Genomic DNA, 18380 nt, shown 5'->3' with positions numbered 1-18380 from the left:
TGAAGTGTGCATAAAGTTCTGTTGTCAAAGATATTATACCGTCGTGTATTCTTCTAATGGGCTAATTATTTGAAGAAACCCAAGCGCCCAAAACAAAAAATAATAAATACTACCGGAAACTTTCCATGAAATAAAATCGCGTGAGTTGATACCAACACAGGTCTCCTAAATGGACTTTTAATATCAACTCGTCCCCACTTACCAAACTTATGGTGTATGCTAAGAACAGATAAAAGTCAAATTGAGTCAAAGTTCTTGATAATGCTGCCTCTGCCCATAATGATTAAATAATATGCTTCCATATGTACTTTCTCCGCAATAAGTAACTTACAATGCATTTTTTACCTTATGAAAACACTAGTCATAACTTGCTTCAAACAGACTTATGGGTTCCGCACGAAAAAGAATTAAATCCCGCTAGAATGTGACCTTCAGGCAGTTTGCAGTTTTTTCAATATAAAGGACGTAGTTGCATGTCCGTAACGGAATGAGGCGAGTCAGTCTGTAGCACCGTACACAATGGAGAAATTACTTACTGCTATCACCCTGTTCAAACATAGTCGCTTGATACTTGATTTCAATAAAACACCAAAATGTTTCAGTAATTGTTTAGCATTTTATTCTGCTTTTAACTCCTTAGCCTCACTTTAAACCTCTTCAAGTAAAATAGTTTTCACTTTCCATTATATCACTTTTACTCTTAGGTAGTTTGAATCCTTTAAGTGCATTTAAGAGTTTTATCCTAGCTTTTACAATATTATACATTTGCTACATGGCATAAGTTCTTTTTCTCCTTATAAAACAATATGTGTGTGATATAGCACCTCTACGCTAAGAATTTCGAACAAAGTAACCACAGTAACAGTAACATTCCTGGAAAAATATTGGGAGGGGGACCGAAAATTCGTTGTAAGGGGACGTGGGAGGGCTTTGTTGGAAAACTAAAATACCAAAAAATATTTGCCTAGACACAGCAAAACAAATAAAACGAAAAATAATTAAAATTAAATATTTCCTTTTTATTTCTTAGCATTTCTCATTCAATAACAGTTACTACAACCTAATTTGAAAAAAGAAACTCAACAGTTTTTTTTTATTTAACTTTTTTTTCGATTTCTGTCTTTCTATTTTCAATTTTTTTTTTGTATTTTCATTGGCTAATTTGGCTTTGCTAATTTAAGCAGCATTCTGTTCCGATTTGTTTGACTTTACTTTTTGACCAAGCCAAATTTATAAATAAATTAATTTCACCAACCGAAGGACATAAAGCGCCGAAAAGTTACACATAACAATAATTAGGTTCCCATATAACTTGCTGTCCTCAGTTATAAAATGAAAAATAGTAGCGCACGTGAAAATAAAAGTGAAATCTTTGTATTTCATATTTAATTCTGAAGAAACGCGAGTCCTTCTTACTAAAAACTATACACAGCGTTTTTTATTGAATATTTGTTTGTGTGTTTTATTGATATTTTTTCCATCTTATTTTAATGTTTTTATATGTCAACGAATTTCAAATTTTCATGTAACATTGGATTCATCCAATAGTATTTTGTTATAAAGCATACGCTTGTCTGCATCTTCTTCCTATGCCTTCCTTTATGCCTACTTACTAGCTTTTAATGTAGTTAAGAAAATAAATATTTCATCACTAATGTTATTTTTGCTTGGTTTGCTTTTTGTTCATTTCGAATTAGTTATCTTTTTTTTCTTTTTGCCATAGACCGAATTGATAAAGATTCCATGACACTGGGCAATTTAGACCTTTTGTCTCATTCCATACTCTGATTTTTTGTCAATCAATTCGTAGGAGGTTTATGCTTCTCAGGTTCTTAGGTGATACCATCGGGGCCGTTAATACACTTTGTTGTATGTTTTTTTGATGATAATTGGCTCGCAGGTAAAGAGAAATTGGAAATAATAGCACGAGGAAGTACAATGGAGTACATATACAAGAAGAGAATCTTGCATCCCTGAGGTGTCGGGAAAATATAACAGAATTGTGTTTTTGTTGAACGAAAATGATTTTTCGATTATTTACTTTTGGGGGAATTTTCAAACGAGTAGAAAAAATTAAGCATAGCAACAGTGATCCGAAGATTGGTAGGAGATTATCGATGAAATTTTACCGCAACTCACTTCAGAAATACCATTGAAGATCTAACGTTGTTGTTTTGACTTTGCCTTAATATATAAGTGAGACAAAAAGAAAAATACTAAGCAGAAAAGGAAAAAGCTTTATACAATCATGCTAAGGCTCTTGCTAGTAAATCTTCGAAGAAGATTCGCCAGAAATGCCTGCAACTAAAATACTGCGTTGCAGATCATACAACAACAGCATTTCATAATTACTAGCTTTGTTAACATGACTCATTTATGCGTAAGTTCTATTCAAGTCTTCTAGATTCGAAGTCCATTTTCACTCAGGAGTAGATCGAGAATGTTCCCTTGTGTGCTCTTGGAAAGAGAAGGCGTGTAAAATTGGTTGAAATTCATTTCATTTCACAGAAACTAAAACCTATCGCGACCACGGACGGGTTACATGGGTGCAACCAAGTTGCAAATTGCATGCCTATGGGCAAGTTACGCTTGCTCCCCCGGGTTGCAGTAATGGTTGCAAGAATATCGAACAATTTTAATATTTGTATGTGGAGCATGGCAACTAGCGTGGTTTGCAGCTTCAGCATTGTGGAACAATAACAAACGCCCATCAAACATATTTTTAAGATCTTAGAACGTAATGAAGTTACATAGTCTGTGGCAAATGAATCGCAACTTGGTTAGCAATCAGATTGCTCCGTCTAGAGCGCGGGTTTTAATCAGACTGAATGGCTTTTCCCATTTACTTTGGATCTTATTTTCTTAATAATTACTAGCAAAGACTCGATATTCTCTATAATAAAATAGTAAAAGAGCGAATTATCTTGGCTTCCACATAAATAAGAAGTTAACATATTTCCCATTCGTTACATGTACAAGCTTTGAAAAGAAGACATTTAGTTAAAAAAAGGATTTCAAGAAACAAGAGTGCAAGTGATAACACACGGAATTTGTCGAATTGTATAACTTTAGAAAAATTTCGCCAAATAAAATCAATGTTGAACGCATCAACAACAATTTTCTCTGTTCTAATCATTATTTTTACTATGCGTCATAATTTTGTTAATTTTATCAACTTGATTCCAAGATAATGTCCATAAATCTCACCCCAAATTCCCAAATTACCAAAATCAATATTGCTATTTAACAATAGCAAAAATAAATTCTACACGTACTGTGCCTGCTGTCGATGTTGAAAATTCAAAAGATATAAATGAACATTTGACTTAGTCGAAAAACTGACTTCAAAGAGAACTGGTCGGAATCAGTTGTTATTTCAAAGCAAATGTGCGCGGAGATTATTGTGGCTAGAGAAGTGGCTGTTGGATACTAGATTAACTTGATTTTTCTAGACTGACATTGTGTTGCAATAAAGAACCTTAAGTTTTTGGTTTTGTGGTTTTATTTGGATGAATTTTGACACCCGGGACAATATTCTAAGGAGTGATATTTCGGCATTTGGTTCAACCGATAGGAATGAATTTGCTAAATAGTTATCAAATAAGACACCTTCGTGATTTTGGCCAAACAAGCACAAAATTATGATTACGAATTTATGTTGTGCAAAGAGTCACGTACTCAATATTTTGGTTTTCGGACGATTAATGATAATTATTGAGAAAATTTAGAACATCTAAAAAAACACTAAGCCTACAGGTCTAATTTTGGATGGCAGGAAGCATCTAACAGTTACGAATATAAATAGTTGGATATGAATATCACCAGCGAGGTAGAGCTTACAAAAGAGTGTGGCAGCACTAATGCACACAATCGTAAAAACAGGAAACGTGCTAAAAGTGGTTTTAGGAATGTTATACAATACATTGTATAAATTTGTCTTGCTCCGTAAAATAGACAACACAAGTGGAATGGTCATTTTTTATGCTTAACAAATGAAATTTTAAATCAGCCCTTATCAACAGGACTGCGGGCAACTTTTGGTCATTTGACTGGAACGATTTGGTTAGCACTTCTATTGAGAAGCGTCAGCTTCCCCAAATTTAGAGAATAACAACAGTTCAGTAGCATTGAAAGGCAAAACAGTAAAAAAAATGTTCATCGTTTTTATGCGTTTTCTGGTTATCAATAAGGAACTTTCGGAAGGTTGCTGACGTTTTCATCGTCACGGCGAAGTGAATTTGAAACAATACAATGCAATCTGATTGTTTTCAGAATTACTGCAACAGAATATGTGTTAACCAAATATGAAATGTTGATTTGTTGCTTATTGTGCCTAAATATTGGGAAGGATTTTTTATACAAATTTAGTTGGTCTTAACGATTCATTTCCACCGCACGCATCATGCAGCCAATTAAGAGGAAAAGTCGAGCTTGTGAGCAAATAAAGGGCATATCCAGCTTTAAGAGATAATGATCGCTGTTTCAAAGGAGAGAAAGTCAATTTTTGGCCCTAGAAGATCAAGATGTTTGGCGTTTTTTGAATAAAAAAGTATTTACACAGGAATTTTTACGGGGACAAATGATTGGAATTGTTAGTAAGGAGTATTGACATTAAACCATACATTATTGGGGATATCTAAAATTTGGCGTTAAAGGCGGGTGACCTCATCGCCTTAGTTAGCAATGTGATTTCAACCTCAAAAGTGCTACTAAGAGAATTATTTTTAATGGCTTTTAAGCACGAGGAGCTTTATACGATATATACTGCTTTATGGACCCAAAAGTGGAGAAAAAGTAAATACATTTCGGTCGACTGATCAAAATGGCAAAAGCTATCCAACTGCATATTTGTATTGCTTCCAATTATTTGAAAAATGATACATTCAAATTCATTCCAAATCAAGAATATTCACCATAAAACCACACATCTCTGCAAGCACAATAAAACATGTACAGTCCAATTATGCAACAAAGTGCTCGTTTATTATTGCCATAAATTCTTCGGTATTTCATCGATAAGTTTCGCAAAAATCATCGTTTTTTTCTCGATATGTTTTTAGCTCATTCAAGATCCCCATTTGTTCCCGACACCAATAATTTTCCAACTAAACTTTGACATACATTTTCTAAGATAGCGTAGTGACTGCGAGCCAGCTTCCACGCTAAAGTGTTAAGTAAATAGATTTGCGTTTCCAACAGAACAAAATGTTCGTCATAGCCTTCCTTTTCGAATCATAGTTAAATATAGTATGTTATGGAGATTTGAGGTCTCCAAAAATATAAAGCGAACCTAAAGAACCGAAAAGATAATGTTTCACGAATTTAAACTTCCATACGAATAGAAATTTCATAAAATAAACATTTTCATTTGACGAAATTCCCTCTATTACATTGAGACTGTTCTCTGCAAAGTATGAAGATTTCCAATCACTATTACAATCATCAATGTTACAAAGCTGTTGCTACTATTGTTGTTGTCGTTTTTGGAATTTTTGTTGTTTCCTTCTCCTTAAAATCCGGCAAAAATTCTATACAAATATAAACGTTTACAACACCTCTCTTTAAAATTATAAAAAAAAAAATATCTCCATCTTCTGAATGTGTGTGTATATGTGTAGGAAATATAAATCGCGTTTAGCGTCCTGAATTTTCTAATGGAAATCATTCAAACTAAATTACTCAGAAATCAGTTCGCCTCGGCTACATTAAGTCTCTTTCGATTTGTTTTTATCGACTAAACGCTAATCAGACGTCCCATTCTAATAAATTCTAACTATTCTACTAAAAAATATAATTATATTTACTTGGTTTTATCATATTACTGTAAAAAAGCGTAAAGCGGCGGACAAAAACTATAATCGACTGTGTGTATGCGATTTGTTTGTGGCTTGCGATGATAAATATTGATTTAAATAATATTGAATACGAAATAAATTGACAAACATTACGTTTCGGCTTAACTTCATAATCTTTTCGCTGCTGCTATTTACCACTTTCAATTTTCTTTTATTTCTGTTAAGTCTCGGTTTGTTGGGCGCGCAATTCTTGTTCCTATTACAAATAATAGCGATGTTATATAATTTTTTCCACCTCCCTCTACTTTTACGACTGAAGTGTGTGTGTATTTACAAGTGCGTGGGGAACGGTGTTCACCACATTTGCCAATTTATAGAATATAGAATTGAACTGTAGCTTACTTACTGTAACTGCCCCTAGATATCGTTTAACTTAAATTTAAATTTGCTTGTTTTGTCGATGTTTTTACTGTTTGTATGTGTAGCTGTTGCTGCGGGTTTAAAAGATGTTTGAGCCGAATTTGTTGTGCTTGCGTCATTTACAGACTTTCTCTTCTCATCAGCTATGATGTTGTTGGAATACTGATGGCATTTTAATGTCAAGGCTTGGTGAGGCCCAAGCATTGCTTTCGATAAAAGCCAATAGACGACCGACTCTCACTCCGGCGCACGAATGTGCTTTTACTACAGGGACCGCACAGTCCCAGCTTGTTTGTTTTGCACACACACATCAGACGTTACTTTACAGCCATCCACCCTTTCGTCCGAAGAAGAGTGAACTGATTGATCCTACGAACGATTGTGTCATTGATTGCGTTGCCACTTTCTCTTCGCTCCGTTGTTTCTGCTTTTGTGGTGGAGGACTAGCTTTCTTTGCGTTTGCACCGGTATCCACACGACCTAGATCCGGCCTGACTTTACCGCCCACTGTTCCTAGATCTGGACGTTGCCCGATTCCATTCTTCAGGTTTCGACGTGACTTTTGGCGTTGCATTTGCTTCAGACGAATATCGACAGGATTTGGGACAGCCGATGAACTTTCTTTCGCTGCGGCCACATTCAAACTACTATCATCACTGTCGACATCCGTTGAAGATATTGAACTGGGAAGATCACTATCTGTAAAGCTTTTCAGACTGTCGTTCGATATGCCTTTATTCAAGCCACTGCCGCTGGCTGACAGGTTCTTCAAGCTTGTTAATTGTGCCATGGGACTTACACTTCGATTCGCGATTCCACTTGACAATTGTGACATTGCATTTGGTTGTGAGCCTATAATGTTCTCTAGTCCAACACTTTCCACTTTTTCAAGAAGACGTAGCGACCTCAAAGCTCTCTTTTCTAATCTTGACAACATGATTTTTTGCTGCTTTGGATGGTTTCTTGTTGGCCGTTCAACTTCTCCCAAAAGTTTGCGGCGAATAAGATCGGCACCTGAAGAGAGAATACCAAGCAACGGTTCCGGTGATTGAGAACGAGTTGGTGAGCCTTCTGCAAAGTAGAAAATGCAAATAATAGATATCAAAAGGTTTATACCTAAAGTGAAACAATGGGCAAACCGGAACAACTCTTACCGGGACTATTGCATGGGGTCACTGTTGGTGAATAGTTGGGGCCCGCTGGTGTATTTAACGCACTTGGTGTAATAGCCTTAATTCCACGCTCATTCAACAAGGATGCCAATCCCATATTTACAGAATAAGTGGAACACGAATTTCTCCTCGACATGCCAGATCGCGGGGTTGGTGGACAACTACAAGTTACAGAAATATCATTTAAAATTCAATAGTTTTTAGGAAAAATCCTTCATCTTACGTTGATTGCCTCGAGGTTGAATTTGATGCTACCCTCGATGAAGCAACCGATAATCCGAGCAAGGCTGCCGTTCCGTCATCCGGATGCATTACTGTACTATTTGTATAGGTATACACACAGCCAGATTCCTGGAATTGCTTGCCAGGATTATCGTCCATATCTTCTTCAACATCAGACAGAGAATACACTTGCATTCCTAACTCTTCAAGGCCTCGACCTCCTCGCACCTGCACACCGGGACGTTCCTCCAAAAGTCCGCTCAAATTCGGTGTTGCAAGACGCGACCAATGGTGAAGTGTTTGTGAACCTTCCATTGGCTTTACAATTTGCAATCGTTCTGGAAGACGCCATTGATTCGAAGAACCATGTGTGAAACCTCCACTAGCCGCTGATGATCCAGTTGACATAATACTGTCCGGAGTACGCATTCCAAGTGGAACTCCTTGATGTGGGTTCTCGTCGTAGGTATACGTACCCGCTGGAGCATGAGCCAGCATTGTGCGACGAACTAATACTTCAGCAGGAGTTAGACGTTTCAAAGCAGCCTCTAAATCTTTAGCTCCAGGGGCCCCAGGAATACCAGCAGGTTGACTTGGATAACCATCTTCTGATTGGGACGAAGTCAAGCTTTCACACGACATAGTTTTAATACCAAGTGAGGAGCTTTCGTAACTAGGATAAGTGGAGCCTGAATAGACCGAAGATGGACGATGGTAGGTGCCCATTCCGGCCTGGTTTAATGTCGGTGGTACGAAGGGCAAGGCCGACATCCTAGGTTGTGAAGATGAGCTGAGAGCCATGGCACCAAGATGTGACATTCCGTCTGAATAATGTCCATTCTTCGCAGCACAACGTACCGTCTCGAACACTTTCTTGAAAGGTGGTAGGTGTCCTGAACCAATGCCACTCATTCGATCAGATGAAATTCCAGAATCCAAACTATTGTCGGAATACAATGAAGATTCCATCAATTCTGAATGCAACGAATCCGGATGAGGAATACCCAAACCGGGCAGGAACGAGCTGCGAGCCTGTGGTTGCGATTTTTTCTTTTGCTTGCGAAGCTGTTCTTGGGTCTCTTGAAGAAGAGCCAGCACTTCCTGATAACGTTCTTTGAATTCTGCCAGTTCAGTGGCCAACATATTTTGGTTTTCTTTCGTTATGCTTAACAAAGACACTTGTTCATCATTTTCAGCCGTGAGTTGATGTAACCTCATCTCCGCCTCAGAAAGGCGTGCCTGCAAACTCAGAATTTGTTCATGTTGCAGACGATTCTCCTCTTTCTGCCTTTCCAACTCCAAGCTGAGGCCATCGAATTGACTGTTCGCAGAATTCAATTGAGTCGTGATGTCCTCCATTAATTTGCGTTCCTGCTCTTCTACCTCGTCCGTTTGCTTTGCGAGTTGCTGAGCTTCGCGTTTCAATGATTGATTTTCGTCTTGAAGAGAGGCGACCTTTCTCTGAAGTAAATCCAAATTGATTGATTTGGTGGCTGTTGGCGTTTCTGCAATGATATAAAAATAGTGGGAAAAAGATTAAAAAAGCGCTAAAAGTACTCACTATATTGTTTGTTATTGTGCATACCGGCTAATTAACAAAACTGTACTAAAGTTGGTGAGAAATTATAGTTAGATAAGAAGAAGTATTGCGACGAAAAAATTCCGGTATCTTATCTGTCCCAACAGTAAAGAGAAGTCTGTGGATAGACTGTGATAGCAGATGTAAATAACAAAACATTTGTGGTGGGAGCTCTCCGAATTTCAGTAATCTATCATTGCTGTTAGCGACCGTGTTTGGATGAAAATTATTGAGCGAAAATCCGTTTACTTTATCTAGAAGGTTAAAATTTCGCAAAGCTTTCCGGTGCATTTCGTGCGAATTATATTTAGTGCACTCGTTTCTCTCGTCTATCGTGCTCCAAATTTTTCCTCGAAAGTGAAAAACCACTTCGCATATCGTTAATGAATTTATGGCTAAAGCACACGATATTCTTATGCAACCTTTTTCGGGCAAAGTTAGCTTTGAGGTTTGCACAAAGACGGTCAAATCAAAGGTAATCAATCACAGTTGTAAGTTGGCGGAAAGTGAATGAAAGAAAGAATTATTACCACTTTATGAACGTGTTAGACAATATATTATAGATTTATCCAATTATCGATGAAGCAGGTTGGGTGAAATGTCAAGATTATAGCTCAAGAGTTTAATAAAACACAATTTAACTTGTGTGATGTACTTCTCAAAGATTAGGACTACCTAACACCGGCCGTTAAAAACTGATTTCTGTGAGGTGGACAAACCTTTGTTGTAGGACAATTTTTTGTAAGTACGGAGATTTGCTTCGGATCTTGCTTTTTTCTTCAGAAATTTTATTTCAGGACAAAGAAAGGATTTCTGTGGCCAAGTATATCAATTACGAGATTAACTGAATTTTCAAGGATATAAACAAAACACTAGTGTCACACGAACTTTGGAAGATAACAGAAATTTGGCTACCTACCCTCATAACGAAAATGTACTTATTCTGTTTGAATCCCCTTCGCATATTTACGATTAGACTAGACGGTTGAAGTATAGCTCGGTGAGCACCTGAAGTTAGTAGAATTGGTGAAAAGTGACAGAGCACATTCTTCTTTTTCTCTTCAGCTTTTGTCCCGCTCACAAGCGGGGTCGGCTCGTCGTGATCAGTTCCGCCATTTGGTTCTATCAAAAGCCTGATCTGGATGCAATCGCGAGGCTTTTAAATCCCCATCCAGCGTATGAAGCGACCGTTGTTTCAGCCGGACTTTTGGTCGTTTACCATCGACTCGGATATTCAGACCAATCTTGGCAAGTGAATTTTCATTAGCGCGAATTTTGTGACCATACCATCGAAGACGCCTCTCTCGCAATTTTTCCACGATCGGTGCAACCTCCTCATTTCGGATGTGATCAAAACGTGTCACGCTACTATTCCAACGCAATATCTTCGTCTCCATTACTGCAAGACCTTCATTGTATTTCATATTTCCATCCAGGTGGCGCTAATGCGTGAAGCAACTTTATAGCGCAGTTCTCCATTGGCTGGTAGAATTGAGCCAAGATATTTAAATTGCTCAGTTCTAGACAGGTCGCTGCTGCTGAAGTGATTGTGTCTGTTTCATGGGGATCGGTGGTCAGTTTTATTTAAACGCTTTCTCTAGGTCCATAAATGCAATGTCAAAATTTTCATGGTATGGGAAAGTAACTGGATCGGACGGCAATTTGAACATTCTGCTTGACTACCTTTCTTTTTCCATATCTCAGCTCTTCGCTTTCCAGAGCTCAGATGCGATGTCATCAGGTGTTGTTGCTTTTCCCGATTTCATTCGTTTTATTGCTTCCTCGACTTCAGTTGCTGGCAGGTGGAACTGCTCCAAATGTCGGCAATGATTGTGGAAGTGGAGGATGAACAGATTCTTCAGTTCAAATCTGCCCGAAATATTCTCGTCATCTATCCGTCGCAGCTCGACGGTTGGTGAGCAAAGTACCGTTTTTGTAATTAATGCAACAGAACTTTAGCAAGTTGATACAGATCTGTCCCGCCATCCGGAATGTCCAGTAACAAATTCGCTTAAATATTACACTGCAATCAAGTGGATTCTCTTCGCGAGTTTTTCTTGAGAAACAATCCTCTAGTCTGTTACAACAGACTACCGTCATAGCAGATAATCAATTGCCCCTTTTGAACTGTCCAACAAAATATCCGCATGTGCAAAAAGAAACCCAGTCACGGAAGTCATATAATTGACATCAAAACCTCCAACAAATGGTTGATAACGATATATTATTTTATGAGACTGAAGCATTCCTCTCTTCAATTGAGGACGCTGCGCTCCCACCAAAAACTTATAATCGATACATCTTGCACCTTCTCCTTCTCCTCAATCATTAACTTCAGTCGTAGGTTATGCAACTGTGAGAGAACACTACCCAGCACACAACATCCGCGTGCAGGATATTGAGCAGTACCGAGTACATCAATCGTCATATCTCCGTCTGCAAGATTCTACATCAAAATCTTGCGTTGAAATATAACTTTGTGGTAAACTATCATCCCTACGGACCTCGTAAAATTTATATAAAACGATAAAAACGCTCGATCTTAGGAGCAGACTGTACATGGAGATGCAAAAAGTTATCATCCTTGCAGCATGCGCTATAGTCCGAACAGTTTGGTCTAGTGTGCCCTAGTCTTTATTCGGCCTGTAGTTTTTTTACGATCAAGATGTCTCTCTAGTGAATAACCGCCGCATCACTGCTTGAAGTGACTGGGACCTAGCAATACATTTTCGCATGGTCGCACACACTTTGCGTTGAAACGCAGCATCTTTGTGATGTGGGCCTTTGGATGCTGGATGGTCCCGTTGGGCGACTTTTTCAACTATATATACATATATGGTTGTAGTTCATCCCTTGTAGGGTATAGAGCCAACGCTCCATTGTTTGCTGAAATGCGTTTCAACTTTCCCCAGGACCTCCTGACACGTGCGCACTCCTCTACTGTTCTGCGCCAAATGCTCTTGAGGTGACCCACCCTTTGGTTATCTTGGGACTGTGGGATTCTCCGTATGGTCTAGCCAGTAATGTAATTGTTGTCCTTCTTTAATGTTTAACCTATCTATTGCCACTTTCGATCACATGCCCACGGGTGACAGGCCTGCGCGCCGATTAAATTCTTTGTTTGAAAGAGTATCAGGCCAGATTACTCCCATGATACGCCGCAAGACAGGTGTTCACGGAGGCTTGGATTTTTTAGGTGACAGTTCGGGTCACTTTCTGTGTGTTATTCCTATATAACAACACAGAAAATTAGTTATAGACTACCAATTTCAGATTCAATAGTTCATACAAAACGATATTTCACGATTTGTCTGTAAATACCAATAAAATGATAAAATATCAAAGTGGCTTTCTAACATTGGAAATAGTTGCAAATGTAAAACACTTTACATGTATCTGTTAATTGGATTAGACAGTGACAAGGTAACACAAATAACCAACTTATTGATGTTAAAAATTAGAAGATTATATTTAACAGAATGTGTATATATATGATATTCTAATTTTTCGCAATAAACATTTTCTATTCTGAAAAAAATAAAGCAGGACGTCATATGAATGTCCCAAGTTCACTAACCAATGCGGAGTATTTAATTAAATAATGGAGAACACCAACATATGAAGCTTGAGAATAAAAAATATTATTTTGTCTCGTGCAAGTTATGATGATAAATCTCATGTAAATGTGTAGTTTGAAAAAATGTTAAATTGTGAATGAAAATATTAATAATAATCTCCTCCGAAGCCGGTCCCAAGCCCGGCTGTGAAAGGAGGAGGAATGGATAGCTTCAGTCTGAATGGCTGTACGCCACCGGAGCGTCTCAGGGGGTAGGTGAAGAAAGTGCAGGAACTTTGCAGTCTTGCAGATTACTCACTAAGGAAGCTATCTCAACACCTGGCAGCTAGGGATAAAATGCACCACCAAAAATGAGAAGAAGAATAAATTTGAAGTCCGGTACGGATAACCGGCGGGAGTCGTCTGACTTGGTAACTGGGTCGGGCTCTCGTAATGGACAGCACGGCGTCGAAACCTCTAGTCGTGGGGCGGCTCGACGTCTAGGTGCACGACGACCAGGAGCGCAGCTCCGCCTGCTGCAGCTGTGGCGACCACTTCAGCAGGTTCGCGTAGGAAGCGGATGAAATGGATTGAAGAAATGAACCTATTATCATCCGCTCCTACTACGAAATAACGGCGGTGGCGGGTACAACATCTTACCGCCCTTGTTGCACTAAAGATTCGTCGAGCGTTTCCCGCAATTCGCGCACGTGACTGTGCAGCGAGTCGCAGACCAGTACCGCTTTATTACTCGCAGCGACACAATTCCGACCACCATCAGGGAGCGTGTTCGACCTGAAGTCATTGGGGAAACTGGTGACCGAGAGTCGATGGGGGCAGAGGCGGCGGCATCAACACCACGCCGCACTGCTGGTAACAGTTTCAGTACTCGCCGAAGCACTCTTCTCCACCGTCCAGCAGGTTTCCGCTGAGGTTCGGGACGAATTCCAAAGAGCGTGTATAGAATTCTCGGATATGTATCCTTTGCATAGACCAGGTATTTCCAGGCTCTACGCATCTCCAGAAACTCCGGGAATTCTATCTCAAATCAATGATGAGATTACATCTCGAAGGTGTGCTGATATGTCGCTGCTGCAACTGCAATCACTTGTGTATTGTGGTGCAGTTGCGGCTATCAGATTGCCCGGTCAGAAGATTCGCTTCCGTGTTATTGGTTTGAGTGACCAGAGAGATCCACCATGGAAAATTCGTTTCTCGGTGACGGAAGCGAAAGAGTATTGGGGTGTACTTTGGGGGTTACCTACCCAGCATGCTGAGTGGATCATCGCCGAAGGCACCCGCCATGCCAATACGCCTGGCATGAATTTTCCGGATGTTACCGAAGAGGAAGTTCGACGAGCCATAAACAGCTCGAAGAACTGGAGGGGCCCAGGTCTGGATCGGGTGCAGAATTTCTGGTATAAGAAATTTACCAGCGTACACAGTCGGTTGGCACGCAGTATAAATAAGGTCATAAGTCGGCCGGAGGAATTTGCACCTTTCCTCACTGCGGAGATTACCTACCTTATCTCTAAGAAGGACACGGTGCAGGACCCCGCAGACACAAGACCGATCACTTGCTTGCCAACCCTCTACAAATTCATCACGTCCATTATTAGTGGAAAAATCAATGCGCACCTCGAGACCAACAATATTCTGTCCGAGGAGCAGAAGGGCTTCCGAGTTGGGTCAAGGGGTTGCAAAGAGCAACTCATTATCGACTCGGTAGTTGTAGGACAAGCAACTAGAGGCCAAAGAAACCTCTTCAGTTGCTATATCGATTATGCCAAGGCTTTCGACAGCGTTCCGCATACCTGGCTAATCGATATCCTACATCTGTATCGCATTGATCCGGAACTAATAAAGTTTTTGGCGACAGTCATGGATGGGTGGCACACCACCTTATCAGTCCGTACATCTGAGGGTGCTAATACCTCAGAACCCATCCGTATACGGAGGGCATCTTCCAGGGGGATTCGGGGATTCCCCTTTGGTTTTGTATGACACTGAACCCCCTTTCATGGCTACTGAATGATGCTAGAGGGCATGGTTTTGCAATAAAGTATGGCCTACGTGCTAAGTGCGAACTGACACACTTGATGTACCTAGATGACATCAAGCTGTATGCTGGTACTGACAACCACCTTAGAAGTCTGTTGCGAATAATAGACATGTTCAGCCGTGATATTCGGATGGATTTTGGATTAGACAAGTGTCGAATCCAAGCCATCCGCAAAGGTCATCACGAGCCGCATGCCGGACATAGCATTGGTGACCTCCACATCGAAGCTATGACCGAGACAGACTTCTATAAGCACCTAGGAATTCTGCAAGGAACCCATGCTCGAGTTGGTGATCTGAAGGATGCTCTGCTGTCAGAATTCCTGCGACGTGTAAAGTTGGTGCTGAAATCGCATCTCTTGGGGAAGAATAAAATAAAGGCGTTGAAAGTATTCGCTATCCCTTCACTGGCTAATGCATTCGGAATATTGCCGTGGACGAAGACCGATCTGGAAAACGTCCAGCGGCGAATACGGACTACTATGTCCAAATTCCGAATGGATCACCCAAAGTCTGCCGTGGAGCGGATGAACCTGCCTCGTGACATCGGAGGTGGGGGCGTGTCTGACGTGGCGGCACAACATCATCGCCAAGCCAACCCGCTGCGCGCTCATTTTTACAGCAAAGAGCAGACGAGTCCCTTGCATGCGGCTGTCTGTAATGTACTGTGGGCTGACTCCACTTAACTTGAAGGATCGATTTTTCAATCCTCTGAGTGCGGTGAAGTCGGACCAAGAGCGGATCGATAAATGGAAGTCGAAGGCAATGCACGGTAAACACGTGAATTGTCTTTGGTAGCCATTTCTCGAACAGATGGCTGTGTGCTGGGGAGCTCTTTGCTGAGACGGAGGGGTTCATGTGTGCCATTCAGGATGGCGTGGTCGCCACCCAAGCTTATAAAAAGCTCATCATGAAGGAACTGGTGGAGAACGACCAGTGCAGAATGTGTGGTTCGGCGTTAGAGACGTTGGACCATCTTATTTCTGGCTGTACTCTTATGGCACCGGTGCAATACACCACCAGGCATAATGCTGTATGTAAGGTTATCCATCAAAACCTTGCATACAAGCATGGGCTGATCACGGGAACATGCCCGGTTTACCGACATGAGCCGCAAGCAGTACTTGATAGTTCTGCTTACAACATGTATTGGGACCGGCAAGTTCCGACTGATCGCCACACTCTACACAACAAGCCTGACGTACTGTTAGTTGACAAGACGGGTCGCTCCGCGTATATTATTGATGTTGCTATACCCCATAATAGCAACATTGAACGGAAATACGTGGAGAAAAAGGTGAACTATGAGCCATTGGCTCGGGAATTCAAAGAAATTTGGCGTCTCGAGTGGGTGGTTGTAGTTCCCATAATATTGTCAGCTACAGGTATTGTACCTAAATTCCTCACGGCTTCCCTTGATGTCCTGGGACTTTCGCACAGTCTGGTTCAAACCATGCAGAAGTACACCATTCTGCATACGTGCTCGATGTGGCGGGGAGTACTCGACGGATTCTCCCACTGACCTACCACCGGCCACCACCACCAGCGCCCCTTTAGTTTTAAGTAGGTAGGATCGTCGAAGCCTAAATGCTTGGCACTTAGTGCTAGTATTAGGTAAAATCCGGCATCTGCCGAAATTGTAATAACTCGGAAATAATATAATAATCGTTGGCACAACAATCCATATTGGATCAGGGCCTTGAAGTGTGTAAGAGCACTTCATTGAATGAATGAAAATATTAGGTGCGATAAATTGAATGCAACAATGAATTGACGTTTATTTGCTGCTTTAAAGTAGAAAGATTGTGAATCTTTGTGTTACAAATTTTTTTGTAGTGCGATGCGGCGTAAATTTTCAATTTCAATTGTAATACCATATTTCCCAGATAACAACTTTGTCTTTTATTTTTGGGGAAAAGTAAGATCATAATCAACTCACCAGTCTCATTGCCCTCATCAATATCATTTGTCAGCACCGCAATCAATTCAGATTTCTGATGAAGATCATGCGCCAACTGGGCTCGTTCTTCATTTGATTTCTTCAATTCAGCTTCTAAATCGACAATTCTCTTCTCCAATCGACCGTTTTGCGTGAGCAACTCCTTCCCAATTTGCACGGTCAATTCAAGATCCTTTTCTTTCTCTTCGAGGAGACGTGTAACAGCTTCTATGTCATCATATGCTCGGGTCATTTGGCTTACACGATTACCGCAAAGAACTGAAAAATAATAGAGAAGAGAAAACATTATCATAAGAATCCGTTTGGGGCTCGAAAAATTGATGGAATGTCAACAACATAACCTATGTGAACGATATGTTCCAATAGAAAGATACGCAGTAAAGTTATTTTTATAAAAATAACGCGGTTGCTGTATTTTTAGATATGCTTGGTAGTGGAATAGCTTACAGAGTTACATTCTATAGTCAGTTTGACAAATTACTTTCGAATCATGGCAATATCTACAAGAAAATCCCGGAAATGCATCGCATCTATAAGATCAAAATTTCCGCTGGAGTTCAGAAATGAATTCTTACCGCACAACGAACGGAATGTGGTTGGCTAATTAATCATTTCGTCTCTGGATTCAGCTGGTTATTTCTAAATAGAGAAAATGCTAATAGGGAGTATAGAACTAAATTAGGATTACAACAGTTAAGCCAATGATAGCAAATTTGTAGGCACGATTGAATTTGAATCAGTTGAAGTTATTCCGTAGCCTACACAATGACGAAATCTATGAGCGATACCATGACCGTACGGTTGTGGATAAAATCCGGCTCAATAGGTTACGGTGGGCGGGGCACTTAATCCGTATGGATGAAGATGATCCCACCCGGAAAGTCTATAAGGGCAATATCTATGGTAGGAAAAGAAGACGAGGCAGACCCTGCCTAAGATGGAGCGATGGCGTGGGCCAGGACGCCAGACAGCTTTTAGGGATATCGAATTGGTGGACCTCGGCGCAAAACCGGGATGTCTGGAGTTCCTTATTAAGGCAGGCCTAGACCGGATACCGGTTGTTGCGCCGTTGATGATGATGATGAAGTTATTATAATTATCCAACAATTCTTGTAAGGTTTGGAAGCTTCAATATTTTGTAGTATTTTACATGATGTGAAATACCTTTTCCAAAAATAATGAAATTAAGTTTGATCATATTAAGTCTTGTGTAACTTGATGTCATTTTTGGTCATCAGCGGAGAAGACAATTACGAAGCTTTTTATTCACCCTTATGAATTGCAAGTGATTGTCGTTAATTTGCCGTTCCATTATAAAGATTCAACTTCGATGTGAATAGACTAAATTAGATTTTCTTTCAGTATATAGTTGGCAGATGCTTCCGCATCATGTTCCATATCAAAAAATGGTCCCCATTCAAATCATTCATTGATACTATAGACTCTCTAATGAATGAAAATGAAATGAATCTTCAAGTCTTCTTCCAGCTCAAAGAATTTCTCACACTTACTTATATTGAATGAATGAAATTACTTCCAACATACTGTTTTGCTGATCGTGATTTTAACAAAAATTAAACGATTTAACAACACAAATGAATATTCCAAATAGTTT

General features: G+C 40.0%; 1 protein-coding gene across 6 annotated transcripts in view; it reads right to left on the bottom strand.

Moving 5' to 3' along the window:
* Positions 1-998: 998 nt before the first annotated feature.
* The window catches only part of LOC119653222 (trafficking kinesin-binding protein milt), a 183560-nt gene continuing 166178 nt past the window's right edge, over positions 999-18380 (bottom strand). For all 6 annotated transcript variants that reach the window (XM_038057802.1, XM_038057801.1, XM_038057800.1 and 3 more), the window contains 4 exons: positions 16745-17023; positions 7611-9114; positions 7370-7548; positions 999-7286 (listed from right to left, as the gene is read on the bottom strand). In XM_038057802.1, coding sequence (XP_037913730.1) covers positions 6538-7286; positions 7370-7548; positions 7611-9114; positions 16745-17023 — 2711 coding nt within the window. In that variant the 3' untranslated portion in view covers positions 999-6537. The remainder of the gene's footprint in view (positions 7287-7369; positions 7549-7610; positions 9115-16744; positions 17024-18380) is intronic.

Source organism: Hermetia illucens, chromosome 3 (assembly GCF_905115235.1).
Source record: "Hermetia illucens chromosome 3, iHerIll2.2.curated.20191125, whole genome shotgun sequence".
In the NCBI taxonomy this organism is placed as follows: Eukaryota; Metazoa; Arthropoda; class Insecta; order Diptera; family Stratiomyidae; genus Hermetia; species Hermetia illucens.
Note: the sequence above shows the minus strand (reverse complement) of the source record. Positions and strands in the feature narration are given on the sequence as shown.